The sequence below is a fragment of the Aegilops tauschii genome, chromosome 6 (assembly GCF_002575655.3).
Source record: "Aegilops tauschii subsp. strangulata cultivar AL8/78 chromosome 6, Aet v6.0, whole genome shotgun sequence".
NCBI lineage: Eukaryota > Viridiplantae > Streptophyta > Magnoliopsida > Poales > Poaceae > Aegilops > Aegilops tauschii.
In genome coordinates, this window is record NC_053040.3 from 13,853,551 (window position 1) to 13,878,673 (window position 25,123).

General features: G+C 41.7%; 1 protein-coding gene and 1 long non-coding RNA gene across 2 annotated transcripts; one reads left to right on the top strand and one right to left on the bottom strand.

Moving 5' to 3' along the window:
* The first annotated feature begins 10,056 nt into the window (after positions 1–10,056).
* Positions 10,057–17,989, top strand: LOC120966062 (uncharacterized). Its single transcript, XR_005759051.3, has 5 exons — positions 10,057–10,626; positions 10,740–11,608; positions 12,118–12,273; positions 12,353–12,562; positions 17,686–17,989. It is a non-coding gene; the product is annotated as an uncharacterized lncRNA (long non-coding RNA).
* A 4,316-nt stretch (positions 17,990–22,305) lies between these two features.
* LOC109784674 (disease resistance-like protein DSC1) lies at positions 22,306–24,712 on the bottom strand. The gene is made up of 4 exons (XM_073500591.1): positions 24,590–24,712; positions 23,897–24,172; positions 23,343–23,505; positions 22,306–23,237 (listed from the first exon to the last, which is right to left on the bottom strand). The coding sequence occupies exons 1-4, from the start codon at positions 24,710–24,712 to the stop codon at positions 22,306–22,308; spliced, it is 1,494 nt and encodes a 497-aa protein (XP_073356692.1).
* Positions 24,713–25,123: the final 411 nt, after the last annotated feature.

Sequence of the window (25,123 nt, forward strand, 5' to 3'; positions counted from 1 at the left end):
GAACTGGAAAACAGTGTGTCGTCCCAAGGATATGGGTGGTCTAGCTGTCCTTGATCTAAGAAGATTTGGACGTGCCCTGCGGCTACGATAAGGGCAAGAGCCATGGTCTAGTTCCTCAATCCAATGTGACCAAGGATGATTTGGCTCTTTTCTCGGCATCTACTTATGTAACAACGGTTGGAAATGGTCAGCGCACTAGCTACTGGAGCGACCGATGGCTCGACGGCCAGGCTTTGCGGCACACGGCTCCAGACATCTTCAAGCTATCTAGGCGCAAAAACATCAAGGTTGCCCAGGCACTTACTGCTCATGGCTGGATGGCCGGTCTGCACAGGATCACAGCGAGGTTCGAGCTCCAGCAACTCACTCATGTTTGGTTGCGTTTGAGCCAGGTGGGCTTGCAAGCCGACATCGAGGACACCATCAGTTGGGTGTGGACTCCATCCAATGTATACACCGCTGCTTCCTCGTACCGCTGCCGGTTCTTTGGTTCTTTTTTTTTTGACGGAACTTCTTTGGTTCTTTCTCACACATCAGTTTTTACAAACTTTGAAAAACACCGGTTCCTCCCAAATGCCGGTTTTTTCGTGCGGTTATGGCTTCGTGGTAGAGTCCTAACCAGTGCGAATTTATTTCCTCCTCCGTAGGAACATCTTTACTTGAAAAATTGCCCATATAATATTGTCCCCCAGCTGCAGGGTTCCATTCGTAGATTCTTCAAATTAATGGTTCTGCCTTACAAAGAACGATTGCTCATCCCTGAGGCACCCCATCTTCTGATTCCCACTCTTCTTTAGGTTGCACTCCTCTAAGAGCCCCCCCCCCCCCCCCCCCCCCCCAGCTTGAGGAGGAGGGTGCCTAATGCCTCATGGCCAACTCGATGATAATGATTATATAATGGAATTAGCATGCTTGCCTCTGATGGTTATGAAGTTGAGTGGGGACAAATTTATTATGAAAGGATCAAGTTATATATCACCGGAGCATGTCTCAACTGGAACTAGCATGCTATGCAAATGGAGAAGTGGGGAAGAATAAGAAGGCTAGGTAGAATGTGGAGCTTCGGAAAATGTGAAAGATATTTCACATGGCTATGCATATATGTTAAGTTCATGCAGATGCACATGGTACAACTCCTACTAGCCTGGGCGCACCTATCATCGTCAACCAAACTCAATCAAATCTGGCTGCGTGCAATGGGCTCTTCTATTATGTTCTATAGTCCAATGTGTAGGTCAAGGCTATTGCCTTTGTAGTGTACTTTGACAACACTGTGATGGGGAAAAGTCATCAGGAACCAAACCAAAAACGAAGAACTTAGAGAAGCTACATACAGGGGATAGAAAGTATTACAAACATGAAGCAAGAAGGAAAATCATAACTCCTCTAATGGAACGAAAATTGAAGTTGCCGAAGTGCATCTATTGGACCATACCATAATGTCAACATGAGAAGGCTAGATCCCAATAGGTGAAACCTCGATTTCATTGTGGAAAATCATCGAATTGTGAGGCTTCCACTTATTCCACCATGAAATGGTGATGACTGATAAAGGAACCTTTTTTCCTATCCTTTCTCTACAGCTTAGAGTAAGGTTCTTTATTCCTGCCGAAATTTTCAAAAACCAACCGGAACGCTGAGAAACATTGCTATCGGTCGAATTATTTCAAATTCAAATAAATGATCCCATTTAAAAAAATCAGCATCTGATTTTTTTATCCCGGTCTAAGAAACTGTTCCCAGTTCCTAAAAACGTTCAGACTTATAAAAAATGTTTTCATGTTTAAAAATGTTCAGAAATTCAACATAGCATTAAAAATAAAATATTCAAATTTTCCAAAAAACATTAACATATTCAGAAAAATTTGGATACAAAAATACTAAAAACAGGCTGATACAGTAACATGGGTCGCTACAGAGGTCGATCTACAGTATCGCTACAGTGACTCGTTAAAAAATGGATAGAAACACACAACACGGAAATGCTTTACATGGGCCGGCCCCTCAAACTCGCATATCCAAATGGTCGACAACTATTTGCCGCACTGAGCGGCACATACAAGACGTCGTTTGCCTAAGCTGGTTGTTTTATCTCAGACTACGGCTTGGGGATTTGCCTGCACTCACTCTAGCCTTCAAAGCTGTATTTTGAATATAAGGTAGAGACTGTTAGAGCTCCTATTCGGCGCTTCAAGCGCAACAGAAGCTCCCTTGCACCACGCGTAGACGCTGGTGTGAGAAAATAATCGCACGAAATGAAAAAAAAAACCATGAATTCAAAAAAGTTCACGGAATTTCAAAGAAAAGTAAAAAAATTGAAGAAAAGTTCATCGGTTTGAAAAAAAGTTCATCGAATTTGAAAAAGGTTCATCAATCTTTTAAAATAAACTTCATTGATATGAAAAAAGTTCATCAATGTCGAAATTTTTTCATCATTTTGAAAAAAAAATCACTGAATTCATAAAAAATCACCGATTTTAAAGAAAAGTTCATCAAATTTGAAAAAAGTTCATTTTATCTGAAAACAATTCATAAAATTTGAAAAAATAACCATCGAACGTGAGAAAAAGTTTATTCATCTTTCCGAAAACAAATTCCTCATGAAAGAAAGTTTCAAAAATTTGAAAAAGGAAAAAAAGGAACAGAAAAATAAGGAAAGAAGAAAAGATCAAAAAAAATGTAAGTAAGCAACAAGTGGTGTGGTCGGATGTCTGTCGTTTTACACACGGGCCGGCCCAAACGTGACGACGGGGTGTGCGCCCGTTAGTAAAATTACTAGTATCGGGCTCCGAATAGGATTTGCCCATCGTTATTGTCATGCATGACTACTAATCAATCAAAAAAATATGTTTCATTTTAGCGGGTAAAATGTGCATGTTAATAATTCACGGATCTTTTCATTCAGGCTATCACCAGAAAGCCTCAACTTTACCGGTATGTATATTAGCTCTCACAATTTTTACGTTTTTCTTCCTGGTTCATTAGTTTTAGATACTGTACATCTAGAAAAATTAAATGCAACCAACACTAATTTATTCAGTGAAAATGAGACTGGTGCCACAACAAGCAGATTAGATGAAGAGCTTCAAATGCGAACTGAATGTTATAGTGTCGATCTACTCCGAGAGTAGGTAGAACTTGCACGAACACAACAACCTAGGATAGATAGCAATCACCTGTTGTACGTGGAGGACGGAACATAGGGAGTTGAGCAAGCTAGCGCATGTTTGACTCCAAGTCTCCTCCCGGCTGTCATGAGACGTCCATGTTGTTCTTTCTGTAGTGTACTAGAAAGGATACAACTTACAAGTGTAGAAGTGCATAGAGGAATTTATGGTATCGTCCAGCCCAACATAACAGAACAGTAGAAGTAGCTGAGACCTTAGTTGAGGATGACAAATGGAACCTGGTTAGATGGTACTATATATACCATGTGCATGTGCGGGAACTGAGCAAATATGCATGCCCAATGCATTTGCAACGCTCGCCATTCATGATACCCTCCTACCAAGGTGATATCCCTCACACCTTCATATATAAATACTTCCTACATGCCCGCTAGTTCCCTCATCAAATCCTATTCTTGTATAATGATACAAGTGAGAGGGGGAAAAGAGAACGCACAGGGAAAAGTTAGGGAACATGGCCATGGAGATTGCCATCGTGCATTAGGCACCCTCCTTTCCAATTTTGGGAAATTGCTCTTGGAGGAGTGCAACCTGATGAAGTGGGTGAACAAGGCGATCAAGGGCCTCCGGGATGAAGTGTTTGAACAACTAGGCATAGGAGGCACAGGGGGAATTAGAATCATATGTTACACCTGATGTTCTACAGTGAAACCTTGGACATCTACTGATGTGGAACTTACGCGGTTCGTCCAATCTCGTAGGTACAAGTATTCGGTTGTTCAAACAAGCGTGAGAGAGGTAAAAGGGATAGATAGGAGAAGATATAAAAGTTAAGCAGGTCCTAACTAATCCTATTACATGACATGGTTCACAAGTCCTGCGAGATTCATATGTGGCATACAGAAAGACAGAGTAAGGCGCTGCGCAGAATGAAGAGTGGGAGGAACTAGATGGGGAATCTTACCCTTGTCCTTGGAGAATCTCATCAGGATCCATCATCTAGCTACTGAAACACCCTCTCCTCTCTCAATCAGCCGTTGCAGCAGTTGAGGAATGTTAGGGTTTGGGAGGGAGGGTCGAGCTAGGGTTTTCAGCCGGGAAAGAAGAGAGAGAAAAAAGAAATCACTAGGAGATGGAGAGGGAGAGGAAGGAGAATGGGTGGCCTGACCGCCGCGAATCGCCGGTGGCTCGGCTCCGGGGATGGGGACGGGGCAGGGAGCGAAATCACCAGCTCCTCTCGCTCAGTGCAGTGGAGTGGAGACGGAGAAGAAAAAGTCGACACTGAATTTGGGCCATCCAAGTCCAGCCCAGTCTGTCAACTAAAAAGACCACAACAGTGCTATTTGCTGATGTGCCCTGCTGAGAGGCTTTTCTTTTTAGTGCTGTGATTAATAAAGAGCATCACTTTGATATTTGTCAAATTATGCTCCTTCAATTAATTAACATGCACAAAAATAATCAAAAATTATTAAAAAGATCGACAGCCTTATCTGCCGACCATGATAAATGGGTCTGATCGATCATTTTGTAGCTAGTAGTGCGCCTGGGCAAAAGAAAGCTTTGTAGCAGCAGCAGCAGCGACAAAATGGCGAATATGGTAGGCAGCAGCAGTTGAACAGCATTGAAAATTCAGTGCTTGTAATCAGTAGCAGAAACCCAAGCGAGCAAGCTATACCAGAAGGGCACACAGTACAATGCGAGCAGAGTTTTTTCTCCTTCTTCATTTTCCAATCTATTAACCTAATTGGGAGTAAAAATCCTGCCAAAAAACATCTTACATTATTGGACTGACGGATGGTGTACTATTTTAGCAATTAGTGTCAATGTGTGCAGGCCTTTTATTTTTGTCATTAAAGTTAATATTAATCGCTAAATTAGTATAGAGCATGGCCGCCTCCTCCCCAAACAAATCTAGGGTTCTTCTGCCTCATGTCGGTGCCGCCGCCAGAACGCCCCGTCTCCAGTGGCATTAGGGCCATGGCGGCACCGTGGATCCCGGCCCTTGCAGGCGGGAGGATTATGTTTTAAGATGTTTCTTCGAGTTTTGTTAGGGTTTGCTTTCTTGCTCAGAAAGACGAGACGGTGGCGACTACTTGAAGATGGAATAAGCTTCTCCCCGCTTAGCCCCCTGTCCCGGTGGTGCGTCTAGCATCGATAATACTAGAAACATAACCTACTCTGACATGCCATGAACGACGTAAACTCATTTTATTATGAGGTAAATAGACCTAAAGTCATAGAACTTGCGCATGACGGCCAGTTTGGTGCATAAACTTGCAAAATACGTGTTTTCGGTCATCTAACTTGTCCTACCATTCATATACGGTGCTTTCTATAGTATCCGACCGTATCCGTGCACGCGTGGCATGCCAACATGGCAGGAGGCCACTGTCGGCGGGTAATCCGCGTGCACTTTTTTAGAAAGCCCCCATGCATTTTATTTATTAACGATGAAACTCCTCTAATAATAAAATGACAAATACAGGAGCGGTGCCTAGGATTTGTACCCACTACCTGCTGGGTTTCACCACGCATAGATAGCAACCTGAACTGCTGACGGTTGACGTTTAATGAGCACAATTTTCTTTATATAAGATAGAGTATACGAATTAAAGTAGAAATCAAAACCGAAAAAGGTGTGAAAAAAGGGGAAGCCCCGTTTCGAACCTACGATCGCATAAGCTCGTTGCGTGTGCGAGCGCCAACCATCCGGCCACAATTATATAGACTTAAACAGATAAACACAATTTACCTTATGTATTCTTCTTTATTTTTTTCTATGTAAGAAGATAACTTATATTCTCAGAAATCTTTTCGGAAAAATCAACTAGACTTTTGTTTGAAGTCGTATAATTTTAATAAATTTTAAAAAATAGATAAAACGAAATATCGTGCAGAACGAATCTACGTACATTTTTCGGATAAATCAACCAAATTTTGTTCAAATTCGAATAATCTACATAAAATAAAATATAGTTCATAATGTATGTACATAAATATCTTTTGGACGAATCAACATATTTTTTGAATTAAAATAATTCTAAATTCAAAAATCTAGATAAATAAAATATAGTTCAGAATGAATCTACGTAATTTTCTTGGACAAATAAACTAAATTTTATTTGAATTTGAATAATTATAAATTTCAAAATGTAGATAAAAGGAGATATTAGTGAACAATGAATGTACGTATTTTGTTGGACAAATAAATGAAGAATTTCTATTAATTGAAATAGTTCTAAATTTGAAAAATTACATAAAAGAAAATATATGTCAGAATGAATGTACATAAAGTTTTCAGAAAAATCAACTAAATTTTGTCTGAATTCAAATAAAGTTTACCTAAATAATATAGATAAAAGAAAATATAGTGCAGAATGAATGTACGCAAAAAAAATAGAAAAACGGAAATTTTGTTTGAATCCGAATAATTTTAAATTTTAAAATCTAGAGAAAATGAAATATAGTTCAGAATGTGTCCTTTTATTCAAAAGAATATATATGTAGTAGTCCGTATTTAACATCAAGCAGATCAGGTTGGTTGGTTAGGAGACGTGCACTAGTGTGACATGCCGCCCGTTCGATCCCACACCTACCCATTTGTTTAAACCGTACATCGACTTGTAAGAACATAAAACAACCGAGGGTGTTTCACAAAAAAAAAGTGCACTGCACTTCAGCCTCTCCTAGAAAAAAACATGTGCACTACAGTTCAGCCGCTCATAGCCATTGACAATGGGCCCTGTCCATGCTGACGTGCCAGCGAATACACCCACGTACAAAAATGTAATCTTATTTGCGCGGAACACGTCAGCGCAAGTTTGATGACCAGAAGCACGTATTTTGCAATTTTGTGCATCAAGCTGACCGCCGCGCGCAAGTTCTAAGACTTCCAATGTATTTACCTCTTTCATTATGGTTCCATGACAATGCCATTGCTTTCTTGTGAAACTGGATGTAAAATTTTCAGATGATATGGACTAAATATATATTCCGTCAGCGCTTGTTGGTTTTCTTTCTTCTTTTCTTTATCCATGTGCTTGAGCGACAGTGTTGCACACCACCCTTCTCACCTTTACTAAGCAGTAGTTTAGCATTCCTAGCACTCCAAAACGTCCTTGACAGACGTTGTCTTGACCGATATGGTAGAGTGTCGGTGCAACGAGCAACCACAATAACTCTAACGCTTTCCACTATAACCAATGACATATCTGATCAACCCAGTGGAATCATGTTCCTCCAAATTCGAAGCGCGTCATCCTTGTGCTGAGAGTGGCTTGCTGGCTCCTCAAGTTTTTTAGATGGTCATCATCCTAAGGCAGAACCGCATGATATATATGCAGGTCGTTTACTGAAGTACACACAAATTTACTTTAGATGAAGCACTCAAGAAGCATATATAAATCGAGAAGGAGCTTTACTGTGAAGAATAATCTAGCCTTCGCCGTTTTAGGTTTCTTCACAATGTGGTTCTGAAACGAGGGAAAAATTTGAATGGAATTAGCCCACACGAGGAGAGAAACACAAACTTTTATCAAATAATTAAACATGACATCAACCTTTTATTTCCGGTCCTCTCTTTCCAATTGTTCTTACATACTTCCTCCGTTCCTAAATATAAGTCTTTGTAGAGATTTCACTAAATAGACTACATACGGAGCAAAATGAATGAATCTACATTTAAAATGCATCTATATGCATCCGTATGTGGTTCATAGTGCAATCTCTACAAAGACTTATATTTAGGAACGGAGGGAGTAATTTAATAGGTAAGGTCGCAACATCTTTTCCTGAAAGTAGTTCAAAAGTAATATGGGGAATAGTAAACTAGAGTAGGTTTATCAGTGGCAGCAATTCAATATGCACATAAAACTCATAAAAATACATACCATGTGTTTCTTTTATTGCTACAGTGAAGTATGTAGGGTTTGAAAAAACTCAGGAAAAAACATTTTGTCAAATAGCCATAAAAATGCAGGTCAATTTTCTATATAAGAAACAATAGTACAAGTCATATTGATACATATAACTCAGAATATTGGGTCTGCCATAATCTTGTTAGAGATTATGTCCAATGACCATAATTTCTAAGATTGACTAAGGATCTGATTCGTAGGAGGTACTGATTTGCAAATAGAACCAAATGTGTAGGAGGATAAATTATGGTGGTACTCTAGGCCCAACAACACCCCAGCCCTGCAAAAGTTCAATTCGTACTTTGTCAATCTTAGCCAGAGTTTTTCCCATTTGTTGGATGGGTGGATTGAACAAACGGAAAGTTATAGTGTAGGACAAGCTCCTCGGTACCCACTATCTCTGCCGTCCATGCTCCTTTCTGTTCCTGGAGATTCGCACAATTGCAGGCTAGTGTCACTGTACGCTAGAGTGATTAAGGTCTTTCAACTCTGATGGGATACCTGCTGCGTCTAAACTCTGGTGGACGCATATGCACTGTTCATTCATTGAGACAGCACAGCTTTGCAGACCTCGCAGCCCAAGAATTTATGTGAACCTCGTCACATGACCACCAGCTCCTCACACCCAATTATTTTTACCCCTTTTTCTTCACCTTTTCAGTCCGGTGCCCATGTGAAAGGAGAGAGAGCATTTATTTTTCTATTTTTATTTCAGCACAAGCGTTTCTTTATAATCTCATGTGAGAAAGGACAAATGGCAGCAGGAAAGAGAAAACATTTTTTTCGTAAGATAGAGGCTGGGAGAGAGGAGAGAGAGAAAAGAAAAGTCACATCAGCCTTAGATATTTGAGATTTGACTTCTGCATGTCATGTTGTTTGTAAAGAGAGTGAGCATGCGGAGAGAGAGCGTGTGAGACTGTGGGCAGTCATGTCAGAGAACCGTGTTATGCATGCATGTGATTAAGTGCGCTCTGCAAATGGTGTCGTTTCTGTTGCTACATTCTGCAAACTATTTAGGCTGTGCACATATCCCTAAATGGTCGGATGGCATTGATAGGAGGTGCCGTGGAGCTCGGCCTTTGAAAAAACACACTCACACTTGAACAAATGGATGTGTACATTACTAGTTCTTTAGTTGAAAGGTTGGAATATTCATATCCTTGGATTGATGATCTTATGTGCCCTGAATAGAAGTATACGGAAATATGATTAACCGTAAAAGCAATAGATACACATTCAGGTTTCGTAAGAACATGCATGTGCCAGCTCCTATAATTTCTTTCTTCATGCAGCTGTTTTAAGAACAGAAAACTCATAAAATGGACTCATGTAACGGCTATAAGAGAATGTAAGTATCGTCCAGTTTGATGTCCATTTTTGTTTCCGGGAGGGGGGGGGGGGGGGGGGGGGGGGATGTGGTTTCCTGCTAGTGAATGGCACCAAAAAATAAATCGATCCATAGTATGTCTTCATTGTTTTTAGCTGAATATTAAGTTGTGTCGCACTTTTTAACACCATATTGGTCCTTACTACTTTGGACCCCATCATCATCACGTTGGATGGCAACACTATGCATTTAATGTATACATTTTATTTTGATTTTTGTGCACAACTCTTGGTCAGTACATTATTTGTCACATGCTCCAAGTCATGTAAAGGCCATGGTAAGAATATTCGTGCATTGGTATATGGTTCATGTCATTAAAATTTTGGGAGGAAAGCCAGTGCATAATTTCTCCCTAGAAATGATATTATCACAATTACACACACTATGGTGGTGGTTGGTTTGGGATTTTAGCTCATTATCAAATTACACTTGGACCTCAGACACGTTACTCATAGCGATGCCCCATTACGAAAATGCCATGTAAACGAATCACAACCTTGTTTCGAACTGGATTACCCCAACCCCCACCATGATCCCATTAAGATACTAGACTGAACAATTCCTCCCCTGACGCGTTAGCTTAATTACCCCCTCCCACAATCTGCGTTGCCTCCTCCCCCCTCTCCCAGATCTCATCCACCTCCCACGATCTTCTCAGCCTCCTCCTCTCATTCAGTCCCCTCGACCATCCACGATCCCCTGTTACTACTCCTCTCCCCCTCCCCTCAACCCCCTTCACCAAGATCTACTCTACCGCGGTGATCTTCCTCCTCCTCCCTACTTCCCCTAGGCCCCAATCCCGTCCACCAAGATCTTCTCTCAAACAAAGATCTTCCTCCTCTCCCCCCTAATCCCCCGCCCCTCTCACGATCGGCTTTGTCTCCTCCCCCATCCAACAAAACCCCCTCCACCTAGATCTACTGTGCCATTGAGATCTTCTTCCTCCTCCCCTCAATCTCCTCCACCCAGATCTACTATATCTCCGAGATCTCGCCCCTTCTACCGCCACGATCCGCTCTGTCTCCTCTCCCTCGCCCCTCCAATCTACTCCACCTAGATCTACACTTCAATCGAGATCTTCTAGTGGGTGGTAGGTCTTTCCGTCATCTGACCTCCTAATCGGCATACTTTTGGAGCTACCACGCCATGGAGCAGCACTTACCCTAATCCACTGCGCCACCCGTGGAGCACCCAGGTTATTTTTCTCCACAATTTCATCCTCTCATCACTATCACACCTCCCCTGATTTATTTCATAAATTGCTTGGTTTGTTCCCCCACATCACTATCACCTCCTACCAATTTGCAGAATGGGTGATATAAACAAGAGGAAGAAATTAGCGCAAGAGAGTTGTAATTTTGGAATCTCAGACCTCCCGGATGATATGCTTGAGCACATAGTATCCTTCCTATCATTGAATGAGGCCGTGAGGACTTGTGTTCTTTCCAAGAATTGGAGCTACATATGGAAATTTGTGCCTACCCTACGTATTTCTGATACAATCGATAAATGTAACAACTTAATAGACAATTTTTTGCGTGGCCGTGGAAACACCGCAATCATTGTTTGTGATATCGAGTTGACTAATCTCGAGAAGGTAGAAATGCATGACATGATAGACACATGGATCTTTCATATCGTGAATCTTTGCCATGTTCAGGAGCTCAGAGTCATTAGCTGTATAGAGGATGATTTCCTACAGTTCAGGGATCAAGCTCTCATCTCCAAGCACTTGAAGAGGTTAGAGCTTGATAAGGTTTGCTTAAAAGCTAGCACTATTGATTTCTCAAGCTGCCCTGCATTGGAAGAAATAGATCTGATGTTTTGTTGGATTGAAGCAAATTACATTATATCAAAGTCATTAAAGCGCCTGATTGCAGTGGAATGTGAATTTGATAGTGGGTGCACGCACTCACATTTCTGTCCCCAACCTCATCTTTCTTAAGTTAACTGATATTTGGCATTATACTCCTTTATTTGAAGCCATGCCTTCACTTGAAGTTGGATATGTCAGTCTAGGCGAGGACTGTTTAGACTATTGTAACAATAATAAATCTTGGGGATGTGATAATGTGGACTGCGGTTTTGGTTGCACTGATGGTTACAAATATGATAGCATTCTTCTGGAAGGTTTATCAAATGCCAGTTACTTGGAGTTGCTAAGTGAACCAAGCATGGTATGTTTGCACTTTTTGGGCGTCCCTATTGCTCATATTTCCTTGCTCTTGCAATCTATGGTAGATTATCCACCAATTGAATTACTTATATTGTTTTGTAACCTTTTCTATTGAAGTAACATGCAATCAAAATGTATATATGCATTACTCTAACACTAGAAACAACATACATGTCGATTTCTACTATTATGTTCTAGTGGGCTGTTATTTTGGATTTGTTGGAACACCATACAAGAATATTAATCTATAGAGCCCTGAACACTATGTAACTTGAAACCATATATTAGAGTTATTATATTTTAAAAATTAGGACTTCTTTGCATATTGCCAACATTGGTATGTCTAATTATTTATTAGAGATAAGAAATGCATATTTCTTTATTGCTTTCACCAATTTACTATAATCAACTTTGGCTATTACATGTTTCAATACTAGAACACATGGCTTTCCACACTTGCATATACTTAATACACCTAAAAATACATCATTCTTATTCTCTTTTATCTAGTTCATTTTTGATAGGGATTTGCGGCGATGCCCTACATTTCGAAACTTGAGGACACTGATACTCAATGAATGGTTTTTGGTTGCTAACCTCCATGGACTTGCACGCGTTCTTCGCAACTCACCTATTCTAGAGGAGCCGAATCTCCTACTTTTAGAGGTATGGCCACTATGACTATATCTTTTCTGAAAATTGATTGTCGGTCGATAACATTTATGAATTTATTTGTCTACTCTAGGAGCCTAAAGAGGTGGTCGAATCTAACGGAGAACATTATCAACTGGAACATCCCCTATTAATGGAGACCCTTAAGGAAGTCAAAGTCAATTGTGAAAGACAATATATGTGGGTTCAGGAAATAATAAATATTTTGATTACTTTTGGTATATCGCCTGAGATAATTATTGTCAAAGAGAGCCAAATGCATCCAGATGTCATTTAGCTATTGGTATGTACCCTGAATTCAAATTTATCTCCATAGTTTACCTTGTTCACAAATAATATTATGTGGGAACTAAATGTAAGATTTATATTTAATCGCAATAGCAATCTTAATGTTGATCGAAACAAAAATAAATATGTTTCCACATTTGGCGAACCAGAATTGAGGATGATATTACAAGTGGTGTACAATATGGTTTTTTAGAAATCATGTCAGAATGTGCCCATATACTTTCCTGGTCATAAGTTGAAGTGTTCTTCTTGCATGCATTCCTTCTATTACCTTTATAGATAGAACTTGACATGACACTGCTACAGGTTTGGAAAAATTATTAGCTATCATGGGTCTAAACATTTTTATAGCGCTTCATGCACCATATTTATAAATCGATGTCTTTATGATCTTATGCATCAACCCGCATATAAATAACACCATGTATATTTGTTTTGATCCAAACCTTCCTTGGTTTAAATATTGCTCTTTAGGTTGTGTGTGTTGCCCCAATCCATAACAAGAAATAGTTTAAGAAAGAAAATGAAGTGGTATAAAACACCTGACATATGTATTTGCGAACAAATTACTATGTATAATTACATGCATTGAACACACAAAATTAACAACAAATTGATTGAAGCTAAATATACAAGCCTCCACACCATACTTAAGTGCTTATATTATTTTGCTTTCTATGCATACCGCAAAGATAATTATAGTTTCATAATGTTCCAAGAAATCGCATGAATATTTAAAATATCTTAAAATAATTCTAAGCCATTTGAGTTCACATCCTAAGATATACACACTTCTCTTATTACTGAAGTGAATGATAATGTCTTTACTCATATAATTGTTAAGGATAGTCAAGCAGTTCACATAATGACTATCTTTTAGGGGAGAGCACGACCATAAACATGTATATCACATACTGTTTAGAAACCACAGCAAAGATGGGTTGCGAACCATATGTTGTTAGATAGTTATAGGTCCTTGTATTTAGGATTCGCCACAAATGATACTTTAATTAACTGTGATACACAAATGTCAAAGATTGTTGGATCTAGGAGATGCATGTGATTTCTCTTGCATAATACATGATTCGATCTTGGATTTGTCATCTCTTAACTTGTCATCAACCCATCATCACACATATCATTCATCACATAACATGTCCATCACACAAGAAAATTTGGGAACACACGTAGTACACAGATGATACACAAAGCATTCATCACACATAGCGTAATGGCATTTGTAGTCAAAGATCGAAGAAGGGAGAGGGTCCATGTCAGTGATCAGTACACATTCGATCTTATGCCATTTTTAGTTGAAGGTGAAATGAAGGAGACACTAGTAGAAAACAGGGCTTTGGTTGGGGCCTGGCCAGCCCATTAGTCCCGGTTCTGTCACGAACCGGGACCCATGGGGGGCATACGTCCCGGTTCGTGCGCCCAGGGGGCCGGCCAGGCCTCGGGAGGCATTTGTCCCGGTTCGTGTGGACCCATTTGTCCCGGTTCTAGGCACGAACCGGGACCAATGGTCCTCGCTCCTGGCCCACAACCATTGGTCCCGGTCCGTGCCTAGAACTGGGACAGAAGGGGGGCCTTTAGTCCCGGTTCCAGCCATGAACCGGGACCAATGAGGTGGCTATATATAACCCTCGCCCGCGAGCAGAGCACTCCACTGCTCTGTTTTTCTTGCCGGCGAGGGGAGAGCTTTGTGGTGCTCTAGCTCACCTCCTATGCACATGAGGTGTTCGATGAAATGCCCGAGCCACACTAGTTAAGCTTTCTCCTCTCGAAGCTCGACCTCCAAGCTCCATTTTCCCCGAGATTTGTCTAGGTTTACCGGTCCATCACGTCCCATCCCCGTCTTCACCGCTGTCGATCGCCCGCACCGATCTCGTCGCCGGCACCACCGTGGTGAGCCTCTTGTTCAAATTAGACGTGGCAGATGCGGGATGAACTCCTACCACAAGATCGCATGAAAGCAATTCAAGAGGAATTGGCGGGATTCTTTCTTGATCACGTCATCAATAAAGCCGGAGAATACCATGTGGAAGTTGAGTTCAGATATTAGGGGATTGTAAGAGATCTTATATTGTATATATGTAACCAGTAGTAGCGTCGGATAGATATACGAAAACTTGTTGTTCGACCAATCTCTCGGAGGAGAGGTCGATATCACTTCTGTCTGTATGCATATGTTCATGACAATCTTCTGTACTTAATGGTTTCCTTCATTTGCTTACTAGCTAGCGTGTCGAGTCCTCTCTATACGTATAGTACGTAGCATCGACCAAGCACGGAGATAAGAGAGGACACTTCTCTCTATTATCTAGCTAAAACAATATATGAAACACCTAAATTAACCCTACAAACCCCCTAAAACCACCAACCCCCCCCCCCTTCAGAAAAAAACAAAAACCCTAGCCCCCTGAAATGATGACGCGTGGTAGCTTATTGGTCCCGGTTGGTATCACCAACCGGGACAAAAGGCCCCCCTGCCAGGGCAAGCCGCAACATCCACGTGGAGCCCCATCTGTCCCGGTTCGTATAAGAACCGGGACTAAAGGTATTGGGCTTTAGTACCGACCCTTTAGTCCCGGCCGGTTCCCGAACCGGGACAAATGGGCCTCATGAACCGGGACAAATGGGTCTTTTTCTACTAGTGAGAGGGTCCATGTCAGATATTAGTACACCAACGATCTTATGATCCACTAGAAGGTTGTTGACGACAATAGAGAGAAGGGCAGTGTACGGGTGTATAGGTCTATAATCAGGGAGGTATATCGTACCAACATGAACAAACATAGTACGTCTACATATGAGTGTCCAGACACATTACTCTAGTAACATACATTCAAGAGGTCTAGAAGATGGAAAGGGGGTTTGTTTCCTTGTATTTCAAATATATCTCTAGAAGGGGAATAAAAGGAACGAATAATTTCCTAGCTAGCTTCCTCTGGATCTCCATGATTTTTTTTTGTCTTTGTTGACAAACTCCTCAACTTCCAGTGGTGTAGATGAGGAGGTGGGAGTCATTATGATCCATAAATGACCTAAGTTTTCACCGGGGATTGCATGTAAAGGGTTGTGACTTTATCCAAGAATTGGGATAACGACTTACAAACCAGGTCAACATATCTTTGAGAAAAATCATCACTTGTTTCCTTAAAAACAAGCAAGCACCTAGTGGGGATCTTGGTTGCCAGCACCTAGTGGGTTAATCTAACTGCTTAGGTAGTCATCGGAGGTGTAACAGTTGATGATACCTTTGTTGGTGATGATTATAATATGTTTAACTGTCAAGTGAGTCTCTCCTGAAAGTGGTGGGAAGGATCAGTAGTCATCTAAAGCAAAAAATCATCTTGTCCTATGCTGGACCACCGTGGGGGTTTTGCAGTAGCGGTAGGTAAATTTTGGGTCTTGAGCTAACCAAGATTTCTGGGCCGACATTAGGATGCAACACATCTACTTTTTTTAGCAGAGACGAGATGGCTAGCTTCGCCCACTACCTCCACCATATCGCTACTTCTTGTAGTTTTTATGCATTAAGTAAGGTAGTCGAACACCTCCAACGAGGGATGCATTCCTACCCATAACTCACCGGGATGTGCAAATACCAACTATTATGAGATGTATTTGGGGTTCAAATTCACCAACTCTAAATATTTCTACTTTAAGAAGTCCAATTGGGCCATGATGCAGTCCTTTGTGGGGTTGGGGAGCCAGTCCTTCTTGGCCAAAAGACACCACATCTAGCTTGTCGAGACGAGGAACCTTAGTATACTGGCACATTTATAAGCAGAGAGCACTGCATCCTCTCAATTTATTACTAGACCAAAGTTTAAAACCGAATTCCTCTTCATCCACTTTTTGTTTTTATACATCCACGTAAAAGCTTACACATATGTACATAGTGGTGATGGTTGTCTCTCCTTGTGTAAAACACAAGGTATGCATCCTAAAGAACATAAATATAAAGAACTACTATCAGACGGAAATATATTAAAGTAGCCAAGAAATTTGCCCAACTTCTTTAAAATCTCAAAATAAAACATGATATTTCTACCAAAATAAGTCCTCCTTGGGGTGCACCATTAAAAATTATGATAAAATTATTTAGAAGTCTTCAAACATGAAACTAAGACATCAGATAATGTAGCCACACATTTCTATAAGGTCCAATTGCACCATTGCCCCATTTCACTCGAATTGTACATTTGCACCTTTCTTGACGCATTTAACGCTTTCAAATCTGACCACTCGTCATGCCACTGCTCAAATTAGGGGACTCAAGAGTGTATGCCAAGTCAACAATTAAAATACCAACCTTTTTATCCTTGCACAATTTCCCGACATCTTTCTTCTACTTTGCATATATGGACTCGTTTGACATCATGATTTGTATTCTTAAATTTTATTAAAATTGTATTAATAAACTATGATAGCAAAACATATGATTTAAATTTTATTGAATTGTATTAAACCTGCAACATATTGACATTCCATAAAGCCGCAAAGAATTGTACCACCTAAGCATTATAAGTCCGGTCCCCAAAAGTTAAATAAACGCACCAAGGATGCCCTGTTTATAAGTATGCACTACTGGTATCCTTCAATTTCCTTGATTTTTTTAATCTTTATCTATCTTTTTTGAGATTTCTAAACCATAGTTAAACTCGTTGCTTGTTCCCTACAAATTTATTGCTTCCCTTGGGATGAATTGGTCCCACCACCTGTAACATTTTCCTCTAGTGGCATGCATGTTAACCTAGGTCATATGTACCATTGGTTTTATAACTGATTTTTTATAAACAAATCAGAGGATCCAAATTTCCCAAAAGATGAACACCTACCAAAGGTTATCCACGGTACTAAAATAGGACTGGTAGGAGTCGTAGTCGCAAAAAGGTCATCATAATCTCCAAAAAAACATGGTAGTGGAACTAAAATAGGAGTCATGACCTTCTAGGCCTAATATCATTCAATGAGATTTTTTTTTCTATCCATCAAGCATGTAACTAAGACAACAAGCAATGTGGCTTTATATTTTTATATGGGCCAATTGCACCATTACTCATGTTTTCAACTCACAGCTCATTGCCTTTTCTTTTTTGCATTTTGCAGGGCTTTTAAAACTCCAAAGATTTATTACTCCCCTACTTTTCTTAGTGGACTGAATCATGTATGTCAACTCAGCAATGGAGATATATTACCCCTGCACAAGTGCACCTATTTTCTTATTGTAGTTTGCATACATATACATAGACCGTGAGTTGTATTCTTAAACTTGCATGAAAATATACAAGGCGACATATTGACAGATCTTGACAACAAAATGTATGTTTTAAATTTGATTGTATTCTGAATTTATTTTGAGATCATTTTGCTGGCCAATCAAATCACCAAATGGTTTCCATAAAAGCATAAATGCATGTTTGGTCCATGATGGTCCAACATAAGCAACAATACAGGCCTCGTTTATAAGTGTTTCACAATAAGATCCTCTTATTTGCGCAATGCTTTTCCCTTTATCTAAAAAAATAGATTTCAAAACAATACATTATGAAAAGGCTTGTGTCATTCACGAGCTTATAAGTGGCATGGTCGATCATAGAGTTAGATTGCCATTTCTCCAACCAGATGAAAAAAATCACTATTAGCCAAACTTAAATTTCGCTCGATGCATATTAGCCACTCCCAGAACAATTAATGATGAAATTAAGGTGGTTTAGTCCTCTTAAATGAAGTGGATTCCAACTATATGTTAATTCACCGATATCTTGCGGCACCATTTTTGAACAATGAGGCAGGCTGGGTGCGAAAAGGACAATATAAACGTACACCGTCATGTAGTGTGTCATGGTCTTCTGACGCCATAGCTTCGCCTGTTTCGGGCGCGACCACACCGTCCCGCCCCTTGTTGTGGACTTTTGGCTCCACTTCTTCTCCTGGTTCTAGCGTGATCACACCATCACGCCATGTGTCATGGTCTTTTGGCGCTACGACTTCGCCTGGGTTTACTGGCGCGGATGCACTCACCGGACCTGTGTCCAGCTGACCAAGATCATCTGGATCCTACTCATCCACTAGCTCGCACATCAGCATCATATCTCCATCGTCTCCTTTCTTAGCCATGAGCGCCTTCAGCTTCGGTGCTTCCTCACAGTTAGCCTTGAAGTGACTGAGGAGGGAACACTTATAACACCTTACTTTTATGATGTCAAACTTCCTCCTCAGTGGTGCAGGCGCATCCTCATCATCCGAGTCGGCGAAGTTCTTTCTCTCCGAGCGCTGCTTCCCTTTCCCCTTCTTGCCGCTGCTCATGGATCCGCCTTGCTTGTCTTTTGACAGGGCGATCCATTGCGCCTTTGTTAGTATCAGGTGCTCACTCGCCTCCACGTCGCCGAAACTGAGACGAATTCTCTCATCATGGGGCTTGAACCTTCGGACGAGATCCTCAACCGTGAGAGTTTTCAGGTCGAGACATTGCTCGATCGACGTGACGATCTGGATATAGCATGCCGGCGCGGTGCGCAAAAATCGTCGGACGATGGCAACTTATTCTAGAGTTGAACCTTAGCTGCGTATGCCGTTGACGAGAGTCTTGAGACGGGAGGCAAACTGATGAACCGTCCCACTTTCATCCATCTCAGGCACTCGTAGCTTCTCATCAGGGACTGAAGGTGTGCTTCCTTGACACGGTCATGACCCTAGTGCAGGATCTTGATGGTCTCCCATGCCTCCTTCGATGATTTCCTTCTGACGAGGTGCTGCAGCACATCCTTCGGCATTGTGGAGTAGATAGCCGTTAACGCCTGACGATCAATCTGATACTTCACCGCGCCATTCGCATACTCAGCGCCGCCGGGGTCGACGGCTTCCCAGAACTCAACCCCCTCCATCGCGACCTCCATGTTCATCGCCCATAGTGCGTAGTCCTCTTGATCCAGATGGGAGAATTGCGACACCCCACCATCGGCATCGGTACTCCCGCTGCTGCCGCCACGATCTCCTTGCCTGTGTTCGACATGATCTTCGAGTGCTTTCCGAAGATCACGAACGACAAACCAAGCTCTGATACCAATTGTTTGCACTGGTCCCGTACGATGTGACACTGACGAGTACTTTCTGTCGAGGTGGCACGCATGCACAACCGGCTGCTTGATGCGTTCTAGCCGGCCGATTCTTTTGGCCAACACATGCATGTACAACACAACCAAGAAGACACTCAGGCAGGTGGATCGATTCTAGCTACGACAGCTAGCTAGCTTGAACGAGTCGCCGGTTAGCTGGACAAGACACACTTACAAAGTACTACTTGCCGTGGACACACACGGGATACACGAGACGCCGAGATTGATGGCTACGTGAGCGTGTCGCTCCCATTGAATATCTTTCTATTGAACTGGGTTTGGTACAATTACAGGGGCAGGTTACAAAGTATATAAATAGCACCTAGGCTAGCTAATACCAAAACCTACACGGTGACGGTTCCAAGCTCGAGCCGGACTGGACAACGTGGTTAATCCCAACATTGAACATGCTGCAAGTTCATTTAAATGCATCTTACTCAATTAGCAAATTACTCAATAGGAGTTGCTAGATAGACTTATTAAAGGAAATGCAATTGTGATTCAGTCTCGCAGTAGTAATTGATGACGGGTGTTTTTATTGAAAGGACAAAGTGAAAGTACAGTTGATTTTCCGAGCTGACAGTTGTGAACTGAAGCACAAGAAGATGTTGTAAGATTGTGTTTGTACGTAGGATGCAATGATGGAATCACATTCCCAGCTGCAGCCAGGCTTTTCGTGTTGCTCATCATGATATTAAGGCTTTTCTTGCGTAGACTGAATAGACCAAGGCACCGATACGGCACCAGCATCAGCACTGGTTCTGAAGCTGTGTTGTCGTGCCATGCAAGTAGTGTTGGTGTTGAAGCTGAATGAAAAACGAAAGATGCAGAGTCCTGGGTGTTGTCGTTCCCTGCAACTGCAAGCAAGGTGAGCAGGTGTCAAAGATTCTGCACCATAAAATGGAAGCTCCAGATAAGTAATGCACAAAGAACATCAGTAATACTCGCTCGAAAAGGGGCAGATTTGGGCAGTTGATAGGACAGGATTCATAATACTTTGGAGAACATAGGGATGGAACTATGAATGAAAGGATCGATGTGCGGGTGCTCACATTATTCTAAGCCATGACCCAAACGAAAATCTCTTTGGTTGCAGAGTTTTTTATGTGTCGCTCCCTGCAAGTGACAAGGAATTCATGCTTCAGACAAAATGACCAGAAAGAAATATAGTGCACTAGTAGATTGGATTATTGAAATTGTGAAGACTAAAGAGCAGGGCATCTGTAAGAAAGATGCATGCATGACCAGACCTCTAGTTTCAGTGCCTGCAGCTTCTCCAGTTTCTGAAACTCCACTCATCTCTTTGTAACCAACAAGCATGCTGCCATTTCCCTTGCTCGCTGATGTAACAAAGCATTTGTTGTTAGTCTCATCATCGTCACCACACGCAAAGAACACACCAGATATTCCCTACAGCAACAAAAGTTCTGTCTAAAAATAAATTTATTCTTTGCATTAATGAATTTCAAATTGGCTTTCACTTGACACTACTAACATGTACTGACTGAGCTATTTGATACTCTGCATTACAAAGTAAGCATTGGAGGAATACACATATAACATACCACTACATATTGTACATGGTTGTACAGCCTTAGCAAAACCAGGAGAAATGAGAGAATTATCATGTCACAACAAGGAAAAAACTTATTGTGAAGAAGTCTGCATACTGTTTAAACAGGGTGTCTGTACCCCCGCAAAAAAATTGAAGAGGGTGTCTGTACACTACCATGTAGTCATGTGAAACTATTGTATCCAAGCTCAAAAACAAAATCTAAAATATAGAATGCATTCGTCTCCTCACGAGTAAAGTAATAAGGGTATGTACGAATGTTCGTACCAAACAAACCAATGGTAGCTAATTAACGTCTGGGTCACTTCCATGTTCCATAAGCCAATTTAATGCAGATTGAAGACCGGTAGTACCTGATAAGATCATTGGATTATTTCTCCAGTTCATTCAGCTGGAAACAGCTGGTTTCCCAGTAGTGCGTTGAACTCGCTTCCCTCCCTTCCCGTCTCCTGTTATCTTTGTAAGACTGGTGTATTTCCGTTCTATGCAATGGAAAGGGGGTTAGCCCAGTTCAAATAAAAAATAATATTTACTTTGCAACTTTCAAGAAACACAAATGATCGGTTCAGTAGTCAGTACAAAAATAGTTAGCGAGACCACAGAACCAAATGCTCCATAGTGATACGGTTGATGCATGTGAGCCTGATTATGGTAGAAAGATAATGCAATACACATACTTTCTTCTTCCGTTTTTAAAGCAAATACTTTTATATTTGCTACTTTGCGCTATCTTAACACTTTCTCATTAACATCGTGTGCTCCCACGTGTGTTAAAATAAAAAGGTAAAATACAGAAGTGCAACTAGGTGTTGGCAGATTATATTAAAGCTCCTAGGTTTTGGCAGATCATATTACAAGAAAAATACAAGAATTGGGAAGTTTGGACATACCAAAACAGTGCATTCTTTGGAGAGCGTACGCAGGCACATTGGCTATTTACAGATTAAGGCAAACACCATCGAAACCAACATACACTGGCCTGCGTTTAGGTTTGGCCAATCATATTGCAGGTCAGGAATCATAACCTTTTGCTACCTCTTAGCTAATATCTATGTTACAGATATGTGCAATCTTATCCCAATCAAGTCCCTTATTCTTTTGGCATCGCTTCTTGAGCTCAGAGTGGCAATCGTTTATTCGTAGACTCCTTAGAGAAGCAGGCATGTCTGGCAAACTCTGGATCAATTTCGCATTGGATATATCGAATAATTCGACAGAGCTCAGACTCGTCATTTGTGGGGGCAGACATATCAGGTGAGAAGCATCAGATACTTTTAGTTCTTTTAGTGCCTCATTTTGCAGTAACCAATCCTCAGGTAAGTATCTCAGTTCAGGACCACCAGCAATTATAAGTTTCTTGACACACGAGATGCTTTGTAATGGCTCGCTTAGCAAGAGCAGCGGATTGTCAATATCAAGCTCATATAGGCTAGAAAAACTAGCAGCGTCATCCACCCACTGATCTGCGGTGATCTTATTGCATCCCTCGATTTGCAGTGACAGTAGTGATGGACTCCCAAGGATCCCATTGATTGAAACTAGCTCTTGGCAATCCCATATGGATAGGTTTTCAAGATTTGTCAATGTTGCGAAGGCTTCAGCCAAGGGAAGAGATGTAATTGCACAATTACCAAACACCATAATAGTTAGCCCTGCCAAACATGTAAACACTTCTGAAGGGAAAAGTGACAGTGCACAACCATCTAAGAATAACACTACCAACGAATCAAGACCTTTCAGTGAATGAACTAGTGGTTGTTCAGCTTCACCGCACAATCCTAAAGTAATGTATTTCACGGTAGGGGGCAACCTAATCTCTCCTGTCCTTAAATTTGGGCACTTCACTACTTTAAAGGTTTTTAGGGAGGCAAGTGAACCAAATGAATCCTTCGGTAGACATGACAAGCTTGGGCATTGTTGGATGGACAACTCCTCGAGTGCAGATAGAGAACATCCCTGCCATAAAGTTTCTAGATTTTGGCAGTTTCAAATCATGAGCTTAGAGAGAGCTAGGTCCAATGATGGTGACGAGGTTGTATCAGAACTACCAAAATATTCTGGCATAGCCAACAGACCAGCTTTATGGATTTCAACATGGCGAATACTGGTAGGTACACTTGGCAATGTTCTCAGCGCATCACAGTCACGAACTTTTAGCATCTCAAGCCTAGGGAATACATTCTTACCCTCCAATCCAACCCATTCCAGGCATCTTGGCATGCTTTCAATCTCTAGCACCTTCAGATATTGCAATTCACAAGGCTTTTCACTTCCATAAAACAAAGAATCCACACCCTCTACTAATTCCAAGTTAATTATGTAAATATATTGTAGAGAATGTAACTGACCAAGAGGTGGAAGATGCTGCAATCTTTCACAATTGCGTATGGAAACATATGTCAAATTAATGAGAGTGGGGTTTTGCAGCCAACATGGAGACCGAGAACCAGGATATCCATGAATCATCAATTTATATGTAAATTATGGTGTGGTTCAAGTTTATCAAGAACCAACTCAGCTTGGCTTGGCATGCATGAATTTGAAGAGCCTGGGACCAATTTAAAGTTACTGCTGACAGACACCTTTTCTGGTCGAACATAACTTCAGCAGCTTCTTCTACGCTGTTTACCTTGTCAAGACCAGAAACATATAAATGATGGATGTTCATCAGATTCTTTAGTTCACCAGTAGTGTAACCATCTTGTTGTTTGATGCAGAAACCATATAGCTCATGGAGAGAAGTAAGCTTTCCTACACAAGGAATCATTGGTATTATTCCGGAATATAGGTGCAGATGGCGTAAATTAACTAGGTTGGACACTCTGTCCATTTCCCTTTTCCAAGGAGCTGCGAGTTGGCGATCATCGAACTTCATTATTTGTAAGTGATAAAGCTTGTACACAAGCTTCGGAAACCAACACAAATGTGTCATTTTTATCAGGCCCACTTAAGAGACAAATAACGAAGGTGCATTAAACCACCCACTGAATCAGGAAGCTTACACGGTGACTTTTTTATTATGGATAACACCCGTAAGCTTCTGGCCACACGCAAAACTTTACTGATTATGTGCACTTGATCTTTTTTTTTAGAAAAGGAGGATGACCCCCGGCCTCTGCATCTGGGAAATGCATGCGGCCATTTTATTGATTATTCTCGAGGACCTTACAAAGCAGTACAACAATATGCCTGAATCCGCCATCTTGGCAACATCTGCCGCTACTCCAATCCATATGATGAAGGGGTGCAAGCTGGGCCAAATACCCAGACCTCTCACCTAAGCCTAACATCTAAAGCCGGAGGCCCCGACCGAGCCACATACCGGGTCCGAGGCACAAACCGGTCCGACACACTCACATGTGTCGTCGCCACCATCTTTCACTGCTCCATCTTCAGAGCAGATTGAGGTGCCAACCTTGGAAGGTACCTCTGCCATCAACGCCATCATGATGCCAAACGACGACATCCACCTACGCGAGTCCATCTACAAGCAACGGACGCAGATCCATGCTAGGATAGGGCCGCACCACCGCCGTCGCCCCCCACCCACAATCGTCACCCAGTCCCAAGGTTCCCAAAGCGGCGCCTTGAAGAAGAGAACGACGCCGTGAGCGCCGTCGCCGCCCAACAAAGTTAGGGCTTTCGCCCGGGAGACCTAGGGGAAGGGGAAGTGAGGGGATCAGTCCATACCGACGCCTCCAAGGAGGGGAACGACGCCCTCAGGCGTCGCCGTCGACGCGGCCGGCCATGGCCGACCAGGGATTTCGCCCGAACTAGATCCCCGCCACCAGCAGCGCCTCCTATACAGAACCGGCGACCCAAGGAAGCGCGGCCCGACGAGGATGGCCCGCATGCC